Raw genomic sequence first — 15498 nt, 5'->3', positions numbered from 1 at the left:
GTCACTACATGAATATCAGTCACTATATGAATATCAGTCACTACATGAATATCAGTCACTATATGAATATCAGTCACTATATAAATAGCATAGTCACTATGTGAATATCAGTCATTATGTGAATATCAGTCACTATATAAATATCAGTCACTATATAAATATCAGTCACAATATGAATATCAGTCACTATATGAATATCAGTCACTATATGAATATCAGTCACTATATGAATATCAGTCACTATATGAATATCAGTCACTATATGAATATCAGTCACTATATGAATATCAGTCACTATATAAATAGCATAGTCACTATGTGAATATCAGTCATTATGTGAATATCAGTCACTATATAAATATCAGTCACTATATAAATATCAGTCACAATATGAATATCAGTCACTATATGAATATCAGACACTATTTGAATATCAGTCACTATATGAATATCAGTCACTATATGAATATCATTCACTATATGAATATCAGTCACTATATGAATATCAGTCACTATATGAATATCATTCACTATATGAATATCAGTCACTATATGATTATCAGTCACTATATGAATATCATTCACTATATGAATATCAGTCACTATATGATTATCAGTCACTATATGAATATCAGTCACTACATGAATATCAGTCACTATATAAATATCAGTCACTATATGAATATCAGTCACTACATGAATATCAGTCACTATATGAATATCATTCACTATATAAATATCATAGTCACTATATTAATATCAGTCACTATGTGAATATCAGTCACTATATAAATATCAGTCACTATATTAATATCAGTCACAATATGAATATCAGTCACTATATGAATATCAGTCACTATATGAATATCAGTCACTATATGAATATCAGTCACTATATGAATATCAGTCACTATATGAATATATGAATATCAGTCACTATATGAATATCAGTCACTATATGAATATCAGACACTATTTGAATATCAGTCACTATATGAATATCAGTCACTATATGAATATATGAATATCAGTCACTATATGAATATCAGTCACTATATGAATATCAGTCACTACATGAATATCAGTCACTATGTGAATATCAGTCACTATATGAATATATGAATATCAGTCACTATATGAATATCAGTCACTATATGAATATCAGACACTATTTGAATATCAGTCACTATATGAATATCAGTCACTATATGAATATATGAATATCAGTCACTATATGAATATCAGTCACTATATGAATATCAGTCACTATTTGAATATCAGTCACTATATGAATATCAGTCACTATATGAATATATGAATATCAGTCACAATATGAATATCAGTCACTATATGAATATCAGTCACTATATGAATATCAGTCACTATATGAATATCAGTCACTATATGAATATCAGTCACTATATGAATATATGAATATCAGTCACTATATGAATATCAGTCACTATATGAATATCAGTCACTATGTGAATATCAGTCACTATATGAATATCAGTCACTATATAAATATCAGACACTATATGAATATCAGTCACTATATGAATATCAGACACTATATGAATATCAGTCACTATATGAATATCAGTCACTATGTGAATATCAGCCACTATTTGAATATCAGTCACTATATGAATATCAGACACTATGTGAATATCAGTCACTATTTGAATATCAGTCACTATATGAATATCAGACACTATGTGAATATCAGTCACTATGTGAATATCATAGTAATTAGAGTGAGTCAAAGTAGTCACTATAGCAAACAAATTAATCAGATTAGTCACTATAGCAACAGTGACTAAATAGCAGTCTGTGTGTGTTGGTTCCTACCTGGAGCTGCTGTGGTCTGTGTGTTGGTTCCTACCTGGAGCTGCTGTGGTCTGTGTGTTGGTTCCTACCTGGAGCTGCTGTGGTCTGTGTGTTGGTTCCTACCTGGAGCTGCTGTGGTCTGTGTGTGTTGGTTCCTACCTGGAGCTGCTGTGGTCTGTGTGTTGGTTCCTACCTGGAGCTGCTGTGGTCTGTGTGTTGGTTCCTACCTGGAGCTGCTGTGGTCTGTGTGTGTTGGTTCCTACCTGGAGCTGCTGTGGTCTGTGTGTTGGTTCCTACCTGGAGCTGCTGTGGTCTGTGTGTTGGTTCCTACCTGGAGCTGCTGTGGTCTGTGTGTGTTGGTTCCTACCTGGAGCTGCTGTGGTCTGTGTGTTGGTTCCTACCTGGAGCTGCTGTGGTCTGTGTGTTGGTTCCTACCTGGAGCTGCTGTGGTCTGTGTGTTGGTTCCTACCTGGAGCTGCTGTGGTCTGTGTGTTGGTTCCTACCTGGAGCTGCTGTGGTCTGTGTGTGTTGGTTCCTACCTGGAGCTGCTGTGGTCTGTGTGTGTTGGTTCCTACCTGGAGCTGCTGTGGTCTGTGTTGGTTCCTACCTGGAGCTGCTGTGGTCTGTGTGTGTTGGTTCCTACCTGGAGCTGCTGTGGTCTGTGTGTTGGTTCCTACCTGGAGCTGCTGTGGTCTGTGTGTGTTGGTTCCTACCTGGAGCTGCTGTGGTCTGTGTGTTGGTTCCTACCTGGAGCTGCTGTGGTCTGTGTGTTGGTTCCTACCTGGAGCTGCTGTGGTCTGTGTGTGTTGGTTCCTACCTGGAGCTGCTGTGGTCTGTGTGTTGGTTCCTACCTGGAGCTGATGTGGTCTGTGTGTGTTGGTTCCTACCTGGAGCTGCTGTGGTCTGTGTGTGTTGGTTCCTACCTGGAGCTGCTGTGGTCTGTGTGTGTTGGTTCCTACCTGGAGCTGATGTGGTCTGTGTGTTGGTTCCTACCTGGAGCTGCTGTGGTCTGTGTGTTGGTTCCTACCTGGAGCTGCTGTGGTCTGTGTGTGTTGGTTCCTACCTGGAGCTGCTGTGGTCTGTGTGTGTTGGTTCCTACCTGGAGCTGCTGTGGTCTGTGTGTTGGTTCCTACCTGGAGCTGCTGTGGTCTGTGTGTGTTGGTTCCTACCTGGAGCTGCTGTGGTCTGTGTGTTGGTTCCTACCTGGAGCTGCTGTGGTCTGTGTGTGTTGGTTCCTACCTGGAGCTGCTGTGGTCTGTGTGTGTTGGTTCCTACCTGGAGCTGCTGTGGTCTGTGTTGGTTCCTACCTGGAGCTGCTGTGGTCTGTGTGTGTTGGTTCCTACCTGGAGCTGCTGTGGTCTGTGTGTTGGTTCCTACCTGGAGCTACTGTGGTCTGTGTGTGTTGGTTCCTACCTGGAGCTGCTGTGGTCTGTGTGTTGGTTCCTACCTGGAGCTGCTGTGGTCTGTGTGTTGGTTCCTACCTGGAGCTGCTGTGGTCTGTGTGTGTTGGTTCCTACCTGGAGCTGCTGTGGTCTGTGTGTTGGTTCCTACCTGGAGCTGATGTGGTCTGTGTGTGTTGGTTCCTACCTGGAGCTGCTGTGGTCTGTGTGTGTTGGTTCCTACCTGGAGCTGCTGTGGTCTGTGTGTGTTGGTTCCTACCTGGAGCTGATGTGGTCTGTGTGTGTTGGTTCCTACCTGGAGCTGCTGTGGTCTGTGTGTTGGTTCCTACCTGGAGCTGCTGTGGTCTGTGTGTGTTGGTTCCTACCTGGAGCTGCTGTGGCCTGTGTTGGTTCCTACCTGGAGCTGCTGTGGTCTGTGTTGGTTCCTACCTGGAGCTGCTGTGGTCTTCAGGCCAGGGCTCCTTCTCCTCTTCCTCCTTCTCCTCCTCTGAAGAGTTCCCATTCACAGGGTTAGGATGCACATCGACCTCTCCCTGGAGAGAGAGACGGGGGAGAAGAGGAGGGAGAGGGAGGAGAGGAGGGGGGAGAAGAGGGAGGGGGGAGAAGAGGAGGGAGAGGGAGGAGAGAGGGGCAGAGGAGAGGGAGGAGGGAGATATAGATGAAGAGAGAGAGAGAAAGAGAGATTTCACCTTCATAAGCACGACATATACAGTAAATGTTTCACAAAGCATGTATAACAGTATGTCATGCTTTATAAAGGGTTGATAAATGTGGCATAACCGTGTGACATTACTCACTACGTTGAATACTAAATAAACATAAGCGTTTATAAAGGGTGATATGTTGGGCTGAATGATGGCATACCCTCTAAAGTCATGTTAGTCACATTACACCTAATCTCCTTCCCACCCACATGTGCGGAAGTCCTGGTGGAACAACACATCGACCTTGGCCTTCGTTAGTTAGGGTTCGGTTTCAAATCAGATGTTTATGAGATAGATTGTGGAAATGGGTGGAGCCATCATTGTGACTTTCTGACTGTGTTAGGCAGTGATGTTGACAAGTACTTGACTCAGTAAGTTCACTGCAATAGAATTCAATATAGTCAAGATGGTACACCAAGAAACACCTTGATGAAAGCCCCCTAACTACAGAAACACCTTGATGAAAGCCCCCTAACTACAGAAACACTAACCTTGATGAAAGCCCCCTAACTACAGAAACACTAACCTTGATGAAAGCCCCCAACCTAAAGAAACACTAACCTTGATGAAATACCACACGGTGCTGGACCCAGTCAGGTCTTTAACAACAATATAATGAGTCATACCACATGGTGCTGGACCCAGTCAGGTCTTTAACACGTCTACTCCCCCGTTGAAAGATCAGCCACAATGTTGGTACCATTGTAACAGGTTGTAATCAAGCCCTGGTATCCAGCATGGGAACAGAAGAGGAATACCTGGTGTGGTTTAAATGTAAATACCTCAGTAATACCTCAGTAAAACCTCAGTAATACCTCAGTAATACCACATTTAAATACCTCAGTAAAACCACATTTAAATACCTCAGTAATACCTCATTTAAATACCTCATTTAAATACAAACAGTGTAGCTATTCCCTCCGCAAGGCAATCAAACAAGCTAAGTCCCAGTATAGAGACAAAGTAGAGTCGCAATTCAACAGCTCAGACACAAGAGGTATGTGGCAGGGTCTACAGTCAATCACGGATTACAAAAAGAAAACCAGCCCCGTCGCGGACCAGGATGTCTTGCTCCCAGACAGACGACATAACTTTTTTCCCGCTTTGAGGACAATACAGTGCCACTGACACGGCCCGCTACCAAAACCTGCGGGCTCTCCTTCACTGTAGCCGAGGTGAGTAAAACATTTAAACGTGTTAACCCTCGCAAGGCTGCACAATAGCCCATAATGACAAAGCAAAAACATGTTTTTAGACATTTTTGCAAAAGTATTACAAATAAAAGGAAATATCACCTTTACATTAGTATTCAATCCTGTTACTCATTACTTTGTTGAAGCACCTTTAACAGCCTCGAGTCTTCTTGTGCTTTTCTTTCAAAAACAAGGACATTTCTGACTATAAATATACTTCTCCGTTACAATTTATCCATTCAGCAGAAGGTCTCATCTGGAGCGACCCACCTATCACATCTAGTGCATTCATCTGAAGATAGCCACCTATCACATCTAGTGCATTCATCTGAAGATAGCCACCTATCACATCTAGTGCATTCATCTGAAGATAGCCACCTATCACATCTAGTGCATTCATCTGAAGATAGCCACCTATCACATACAGTGCATTTGGAAAGTATTCAGACTCCTTGACTTTTTCCACATTACAACCTTATTCTAAAATGGATTAAATTGTTTTTTCCCCTCGTCACTCTACACACAATACGCCATCATTTTCTGCACATTTATATTTGTAAAAAAATAAATACAATCACATTTACATCAGTTTTCAGACCCTTTACTCAGTACTTTGTTGAAGCACATTTGGCAGTGATTACAGCCTCAAGTCTTCTTGGGTATGATGCTACAAGCTTGGCGACCTGTATTTGGGGAGTTTCCCCCATTCTTCTCTGCAGATCCTCTCAAGCTCTGTCAGGTTATTTTCAGGTCTCTCCAGAGATGTTCAATCGGGTTCAAGTCCGTGCTCTGGCTGGGCCATTCAAGGACATTCAGAGACTTGTCCCGAAGCCACTCCTGTGTTGTCTTGGCTGTGTGCTTAGGGTCGTTGTCTTGTTGGAAGGTGAACCTTCTCCCCAGTCTGAGGTCTGGAGCTGGTTTTCACCAAGGATCTCTCTGTACTTTGCTCTGTTCCTCTTTGCCTTGATCCTGACTAGTCTCCCAGTCCCTGCCGCTGAAAAACATCCCCACAGCATGATGCTGCCACCACCATGCTTCACCGTAGGGATGGTGCCAGGTTTCCTCCAGACGTGATGCTTGGTATTCAGGCCAAAGAGTTAAATCTTGGTTTCATCAGACCAGAGAATCTTGTTTCTCATGGTCTGAGAGTCTTTAGGTGCCTTTTGGCAAACTCCAAGAGGGCTGTCAAGTACCTTTTACTGAGGAGTGGCTTCCGTCTGGCCACTCTACCACAAAGGCCTAAATGGTGGAGTGCTGCAGAGATGGTTGTCCTTCTGGAAGGTTCTCCCATCTCCACAGAGGAACTCTAGAGCTCTGTCAGAGTGACCATTGGGTTCAAGGCCCTTCTCCCCTGATTGCTCAGTTTGACCTGGCGGCCATCTCTAGGAAGAGTCTTGGTGGTTCCAAACTTCTTCCATTTAAGAATGATGGAGGCCACTGTGTTCTTGGGGACCTTCAATGCTGCCGAAATGTTTTGGTACCCTTCCCCAGATCTGTGCCTCGACACAATCCTGTCTCGGAGCTCTACGGACAATTCCTTCGACCTCATGGCTTGGTCTTTGCTCTGACATGCACTGTCAACTGTGGGACCTTATATAGACAGGTGTGTCCAATCGATATGGGGAAAACCTGAAAAAAAACTGGGAAAAATTGAGAAAATGGAATTTGGCAGGAAAAAGGAAGTAGGGAAAGGACTAAACAGATTGAAAAGGACTAAACAGATTGAAAAGGACTAGACAGATTGAAAAGGACTAGACAGATTGAAAAGGACTAAACCGATTGAAAAGGACTAAACCGATTGAAAAGGACTAGACCGATTGAAAAGGACTAAACAGATTGAAAAGGACTAAACCGATTGAAAAGGACTGAACAGATTGAAAAGGACTAAACAGATTGAAAAGGACTAAACAGATTGAAAAGGACTAGACAGATTGAAAAGGACTAGACAGATTGAAAAGGACTAAACAGATTGAAAAGGACTAAACAGATTGAAAAGGACTAAACCGATTGAAAAGGACTGAACAGATTGAAAAGGACTAAACAGATTGAAAAGGACTAAACCGATTGAAAAGGACTAAACAGATTGAAAAGGACTAGACAGATTGAAAAGGAATAAACAGATTGAAAAGGACTAAACAGATTGAAAAGGACTAGACAGATTGAAAAGGACTAAACAGATTGAAAAGGACTAAACAGATTGAAAAGGACTAAACCGATTGAAAAGGACTGAACAGATTGAAAAGGACTAAACAGATTGAAAAGGACTAAACCGATTGAAAAGGACTAAACAGATTGAAAAGGACTAGACAGATTGAAAAGGAATAAACAGATTGAAAAGGACTAGACAGATTGAAAAGGTCTAAACAGATTGAAAAGGACTAAACCGATTGAAAAGGACTAAACAGATTGAAAAGGACTAAACCGATTGAAAAGGACTAAACAGATTGAAAAGGACTAGACAGATTGAAAAGGAATAAACAGATTGAAAAGGACTAAACCGATTGAAAAGGACTAAACAGATTGAAAAGGACTAAACCGATTGAAAAGGACTAAACAGATTGAAAAGGACTAAACAGATTGAAAAGGACTAAACAGATTGAAAAGGACTAAACAGATTGAAAAGGACTAGACAGATTGAAAAGGACTAAACAGATTGAAAAGGACTAAACAGATTGAAAAGGACTAAACAGATTGAAAAGGACTAAACCGATTGAAAAGGACTGAACAGATTGAAAAGGACTGAACAGATTGAAAAGGACTAAACAGATTGAAAAGGACTAGACAGATTGAAAAGGACTAAACAGATTGAAAAGGACTAAACAGATTGAAAAGGACTAAACCGATTGAAAAGGACTGAACAGATTGAAAAGGACTAAACAGATTGAAAAGGACTAAACCGATTGAAAAGGACTAAACAGATTGAAAAGGACTAGACAGATTGAAAAGGAATAAACAGATTGAAAAGGACTAAACAGATTGAAAAGGACTAGACAGATTGAAAAGGTCTAAACAGATTGAAAAGGACTAAACCGATTGAAAAGGACTAAACAGATTGAAAAGGACTAAACCGATTGAAAAGGACTAAACAGATTGAAAAGGACTAAACAGATTGAAAAGGACTAGACAGATTGAAAAGGTCTAAACAGATTGAAAAGGACTAAACAGATTGAAAAGGACTAAACAGATTGAAAAGGACTAAACAGATTGAAAAGGACTAGACAGATTGAAAAGGACTAAACAGATTGAAAAGGACTAAACAGATTGAAAAGGACTAAACAGATTGAAAAGGACTAAACCGATTGAAAAGGACTGAACAGATTGAAAAGGACTGAACAGATTGAAAAGGACTAAACAGATTGAAAAGGACTAGACAGATTGAAAAGGACTAAACAGATTGAAAAGGACTAAACAGATTGAAAAGGACTAAACCGATTGAAAAGGACTGAACAGATTGAAAAGGACTAAACAGATTGAAAAGGACTAAACCGATTGAAAAGGACTAAACAGATTGAAAAGGACTAGACAGATTGAAAAGGAATAAACAGATTGAAAAGGACTAAACAGATTGAAAAGGACTAGACAGATTGAAAAGGTCTAAACAGATTGAAAAGGACTAAACCGATTGAAAAGGACTAAACAGATTGAAAAGGACTAAACCGATTGAAAAGGACTAAACAGATTGAAAAGGACTAAACAGATTGAAAAGGACTAGACAGATTGAAAAGGTCTAAACAGATTGAAAAGGACTAAACCGATTGAAAAGGACTAAACAGATTGAAAAGGACTAAACAGATTGAAAAGGACTAAACAGATTGAAAAGGAATAAAAAGATTGAAAAGGACTAAACCGATTGAAAAGGACTAAACAGATTGAAAAGGACTAAACCGATTGAAAAGGACTAGACAGATTGAAAAGGAATAAACAGATTGAAAAGGACTAAACCGATTGAAAAGGACTAAACAGATTGAAAAGGACTAAACCGATTGAAAAGGACTAAACAGATTGAAAAGGACTAAACAGATTGAAAAGGACTAAACAGATTGAAAAGGACTAAACAGATTGAAAAGGACTAGACAGATTGAAAAGGACTAAACAGATTGAAAAGGACTGAACAGATTGAAAAGGACTGAACAGATTGAAAAGGACTGAACAGATTGAAAAGGACTAAACAGATTGAAAAGGACTAGACAGATTGAAAAGGACTAAACCGATTGAAAAGGACTAAACAGATTGAAAAGGACTAGACAGATTGAAAAGGAATAAACAGATTGAAAAGGACTAAACAGATTGAAAAGGACTAGACAGATTGAAAAGGTCTAAACAGATTGAAAAGGACTAAACCGATTGAAAAGGACTAAACAGATTGAAAAGGACTAAACCGATTGAAAAGGACTAAACAGATTGAAAAGGACTAAACCGATTGAAAAGGACTAAACAGATTGAAAAGGACTAAACAGATTGAAAAGGACTAGACAGATTGAAAAGGTCTAAACAGATTGAAAAGGACTAAACCGATTGAAAAGGACTAAACAGATTGAAAAGGACTAAACAGATTGAAAAGGACTAAACAGATTGAAAAGGACTAGACAGATTGAAAAGGTCTAAACAGATTGAAAAGGACTAAACCGATTGAAAAGGACTAAACAGATTGAAAAGGACTAAACCGATTGAAAAGGACTAAACAGATTGAAAAGGAATAAAAAGATTGAAAAGGACTAAACCGATTGAAAAGGACTAAACAGATTGAAAAGGACTAAACCGATTGAAAAGGACTAGACAGATTGAAAAGGTCTAAACAGATTGAAAAGGACTAAACAGATTGAAAAGGACTAAACAGATTGAAAAGGACTAGACAGATTGAAAAGGTCTAAACAGATTGAAAAGGACTAAACAGATTGAAAAGGGCTAGACAGATTGAAAAGGAATAAACAGATTGAAAAGGACTAAACAGATTGAAAAGGACTAGACAGATTGAAAAGGTCTAAACAGATTGAAAAGGACTAAACCGATTGAAAAGGACTAAACAGATTGAAAAGGACTAAACCGATTGAAAAGGACTAAACAGATTGAAAAGGAATAAACAGATTGAAAAGGACTAAACCGATTGAAAAGGACTAAACAGATTGAAAAGGACTAAACCGATTGAAAAGGACTAAACAGATTGAAAAGGACTAGACAGATTGAAAAGGACTAAACAGATTGAAAAGGACTAAACAGATTGAAAAGGACTAAACAGATTGAAAAGGACTAGACAGATTGAAAAGGACTAAACAGATTGAAAAGGACTAAACAGATTGAAAAGGACTAAACAGATTGAAAAGGACTAAACAGATTGAAAAGGACTAAACAGATTGAAAAGGACTAAACAGATTGAAAAGGACTAAACAGATTGAAAAGGACTAAACAGATTGAAAAGGACTGAACAGATTGAAAAATGTCCGACTAAAGTGTTGTCATCTGCAGCACAGCATTGTGGGGGAAGTTGAAGTCAGGTCCAATATGCACCCAAGAGGGAAAGAAGCTGGGCCATCCTAGAAATGTTTTATAGTCATATAGTATAGACACTTTTACCCGGGAATCCAGCCCTCTATCCTTTGTTGCAATGCTCCACCAAGATGTATGACAGGGTTATAAATGCTTTGTGAAGCCTCAATTTAATATGACTTATAAGGCCTTTATTAAGCAATGCTTATGCCACCCTTTATAATATACATGTTTATATCATATTCAACATACTGGGTTAAGTCACACAGTTATGCCACATTTATCAACCCTTTATAAAGCATGATATACCGTTATAGACAATTTGTAACATGTGAAGTAATTATGAAGGCTTTACGAAGCCTTTATAAGCTGCACTTCATTTTAAAATGGAACAGAAAAGATCATAGTCCTAACTGACAACAACAGACCTCTGGGTTCACAACAACAACAACAACAGACCTCTGGGTTCACAACAACAACAACAACAGACCTCTGGGTTCACAACAACAACAACAACAGACCTCTGGGTTCACAACAACAACAACAACAGACCTCTGGGTTCACAACAACAACAACAACAGACCTCTGGGTTCACAACAACAGACCTCTAGGTTCACAACAACATACCTCTAGGTTCACAACAACAGACCTCTAGGGTCACAACAACAGACCTCTAGGGTCACAACAACAGACCTCTGGGTTCACAACAACAGACCTCTGGGTTCACAACAACAGACCTCTGGGGTCACAACAACAGACCTCTGGGTTCACAACAACAGACCTCTAGGGTCACAACAACAACAACAGACCTCTAGGGTCACAACAACAACAACAGACCTCTAGGGTCACAACAACAACAACAGACCTCTAGGGTCACAACAACAACAACAGACCTCTGGGTTCACAACAACAACAACAGACCTCTAGGGTCACAACAACAACAACAGACCTCTAGGGTCACAACAACAACAGACCTCTAGGGTCACAACAACAGACCTCTAGGGTCACAACAACAGACCTCTAGGGTCACAACAACAGACCTCTAGGGTCACAACAACAGACCTCTAGGGTCACAACAACAGACCTCTAGGGTTCACAACAACAGACCTCTAGGTTCACAACAACAGACCTCTAGGTTCACAACAACAGACCTCTAGGGTTCACAACAACAGACCTCTGGGTTCACAACAACAACAACAACAGACCTCTAGGGTCACAACAACAGACCTCTAGGGTTCACAACAACAGACCTCTAGGTTCACAACAACAGACCTCTAGGTTCACAACAACAGACCTCTAGGTTCACAACAACAGACCTCTAGGGTTCACAACAACAGACCTCTAGGTTCACAACAACAACAACAACAGACCTCTAGGTTCACAACAACAGACCTCTGGGTTCACAACAACAACAACAACAGACCTCTAGGTTCACAACAACAGACCTCTAGGTTCACAACAACAGACCTCTAGGGTTCACAACAACAGACCTCTAGGTTCACAACAACAACAACAACAGACCTCTAGGTTCACAACAACAGACCTCTGGGTTCACAACAACAGACCTCTAGGTTCACAACAACAGACCTCTAGGGTCACAACAACAACAACAGACCTCTGGGGTCACAACAACAGACCTCTGGGTTCACAACAACAACAACAGACCTCTAGGTTCACAACAACAGACCTCTGGGTTCACAACAACAGACCTCTAGGGTCACAACAACAACAACAGACCTCTGGGTTCACAACAACAGACCTCTGGGTTCACAACAACAGACCTCTAGGTTCAGAACAACAGACCTCTGGGTTCACAACAACAGACCTCTAGGGTCACAACAACAGACCTCTGGGTTCACAACAACAGACCTCTAGGTTCAGAACAACAACAGACCTCTAGGTTCACAACAACAGACCTCTGGGTTCACAACAACAGACCTCTAGGTTCACAACAACAGACCTCTAGGGTTCACAACAACAGACCTCTAGGTTCACAACAACAACAACAACAGACCTCTAGGTTCACAACAACAGACCTCTGGGTTCACAACAACAACAACAACAGACCTCTAGGTTCACAACAACAGACCTCTAGGTTCACAACAACAGACCTCTAGGGTTCACAACAACAGACCTCTAGGTTCACAACAACAACAACAACAGACCTCTAGGTTCACAACAACAGACCTCTGGGTTCACAACAACAACAACAACAGACCTCTAGGTTCACAACAACAGACCTCTGGGTTCACAACAACAGACCTCTAGGTTCACAACAACAGACCTCTAGGGTCACAACAACAACAACAGACCTCTGGGGTCACAACAACAGACCTCTGGGTTCACAACAACAACAACAGACCTCTAGGTTCACAACAACAGACCTCTGGGTTCACAACAACAGACCTCTAGGGTCACAACAACAACAACAGACCTCTGGGTTCACAACAACAGACCTCTGGGTTCACAACAACAGACCTCTAGGTTCAGAACAACAGACCTCTGGGTTCACAACAACAGACCTCTAGGGTCACAACAACAGACCTCTGGGTTCACAACAACAGACCTCTAGGTTCAGAACAACAACAGACCTCTAGGTTCACAACAACAGACCTCTGGGTTCACAACAACAGACCTCTAGGGTCACAACAACAGACCTCTGGGTTCACAACAACAGACCTCTGGGTTCAACAGACCTCTGGGTTCACAACAACAACAACAGACCTCTCGGTTCACAACAACAACAACAGACCTCTCGGTTCACAACAACAGACCTCTGGGTTCACAACAACAGACCTCTAGGGTCACAACAACAGACCTCTAGGGTCACAACAACAGACCTCTGGGTTCACAACAACAACAACAGACCTCTGGGTTCACAACAACAGACCTCTGGGTTCACAACAACAGACCTCTGGGTTCACAACAACAGACCTCTGGGTTCACAACAACAGACCTCTGGGTTCACAACAACAGACCTCTAGGGTCACAACAACAGACCTCTAGGTTCACAACAACAGACCTCTAGGGTCACAACAACAGACCTCTAGGGTCACAACAACAGACCTCTAGGTTCACAACAACAGACCTCTGGGTTCACAACAACAACAACAACAGACCTCTGGGGTCACAACAACAGACCTCTAGGTTCACAACAACAAACCTCTAGGGTCACAACAACAGACCTCTAGGGTCACAACAACAGACCTCTAGGGTCACAACAACAGACCTCTAGGGTCACAACAACAGACCTCTAGGTTCACAACAACAGACCTCTAGGGTCACAACAACAGACCTCTAGGTTCACAACAACAGACCTCTAGGTTCACAACAACAGACCTCTAGGGTCACAACAACAGACCTCTAGGGTCACAACAACAGACCTCTGGGTTCACAACAACAGACCTCTAGGGTCACAACAACAGACCTCTAGGGTCACAACAACAACAACAGACCACTAGGTTCACAACAACAGACCTCTAGGGTCACAACAACAACAACAGACCTCTAGGTTCACAACAACAGACCTCTAGGTTCACAACAACAGACCTCTAGGTTCACAACAACAGACCTCTAGGTTCACAACAACAGACCTCTAGGTTCACAACAACAACAGACCTCTAGGGTCACAACAACAACAACAGACCTCTAGGGTCACAACAACAACAACAGACCTCTAGGGTCACAACAACAACAACAGACCTCTAGGTTCACAACAACAGACCTCTAGGGTCACAACAACAACAACAGACCTCTAGGGTCACAACAACAGACCTCTAGGGTCACAACAACAACAACAGACCTCTAGGGTCACAACAACAGACCTCTAGGGTCACAACAACAACAGACCTCTAGGTTCACAACAACAACAACAGACCTCTGGGTTCACAACAACAACAACAGACCTCTGGGTTCACAACAACAGACCTCTGGGTTCACAACAACAACAACAGACCTCTGGGTTCACAACAACAACAACAGACCTCTAGGGTCACAACAACAACAACAGACCTCTAGGGTCACAACAACAACAGACCTCTAGGGTCACAACAACAGACCTCTAGGGTCACAACAACAGACCTCTAGGGTCACAACAACAACAACAGACCTCTCGGTTCACAACAACAGACCTCTGGGTTCACAACAACAGACCTCTAGGGTCACAACAACAGACCTCTGGGTTCACAACAACAGACCTCTGGGTTCACAACAACAACAACAGACCTCTCGGTTCACAACAACAACAACAGACCTCTCGGTTCACAACAACAGACCTCTGGGTTCACAACAACAGACCTCTAGGGTCACAACAACAGACCTCTGGGTTCACAACAACAGACCTCTGGGTTCACAACAACAACAACAGACCTCTGGGTTCACAACAACAGACCTCTCGGTTCACAACAACAACAACAGACCTCTCGGTTCACAACAACAGACCTCTGGGTTCACAACAACAGACCTCTAGGGTCACAACAACAGACCTCTGGGTTCACAACAACAGACCTCTGGGTTCACAACAACAACAACAGACCTCTGGGTTCACAACAACAGACCTCTGGGTTCACAACAACAGACCTCTGGGTTCACAACAACAGACCTCTGGGTTCACAACAACAGACCTCTGGGTTCACAACAACAGACCTCTGGGTTCACAACAACAGACCTCTAGGGTCACAACAACAGACCTCTAGGTTCACAACAACAGACCTCTAGGGTCACAACAACAGACCTCTAGGGTCACAACAACAGACCTCTAGGTTCACAACAACAGACCTCTGGGTTCACAACAACAACAACAACAGACCTCTGGGGTCACAACAACAGACCTCTAGGTTCACAACAACAGACCTCTAGGGTCACAACAACAGACCTCTAGGGTCACAA

The 15498-nt window shown here is 41.9% G+C and overlaps 1 protein-coding gene across 2 annotated transcripts in view; it reads right to left on the bottom strand.

The window, feature by feature from the left end:
• The window catches only part of LOC139555909 (PH-interacting protein-like), a 142184-nt gene that overhangs the window by 60011 nt on the left and 66675 nt on the right, over nt 1-15498 (bottom strand). For both annotated transcript variants that reach the window (XM_071369272.1, XM_071369273.1), the window contains exon 23: nt 3660-3763. In XM_071369272.1, the coding sequence (XP_071225373.1) occupies nt 3660-3763 (104 nt within the window). The remainder of the gene's footprint in view (nt 1-3659; nt 3764-15498) is intronic.

Source organism: Salvelinus alpinus, chromosome 27, assembly GCF_045679555.1.
Source record: "Salvelinus alpinus chromosome 27, SLU_Salpinus.1, whole genome shotgun sequence".
Taxonomy (NCBI): domain Eukaryota; kingdom Metazoa; phylum Chordata; class Actinopteri; order Salmoniformes; family Salmonidae; genus Salvelinus; species Salvelinus alpinus.
Note: the sequence above shows the minus strand (reverse complement) of the source record. Positions and strands in the feature narration are given on the sequence as shown.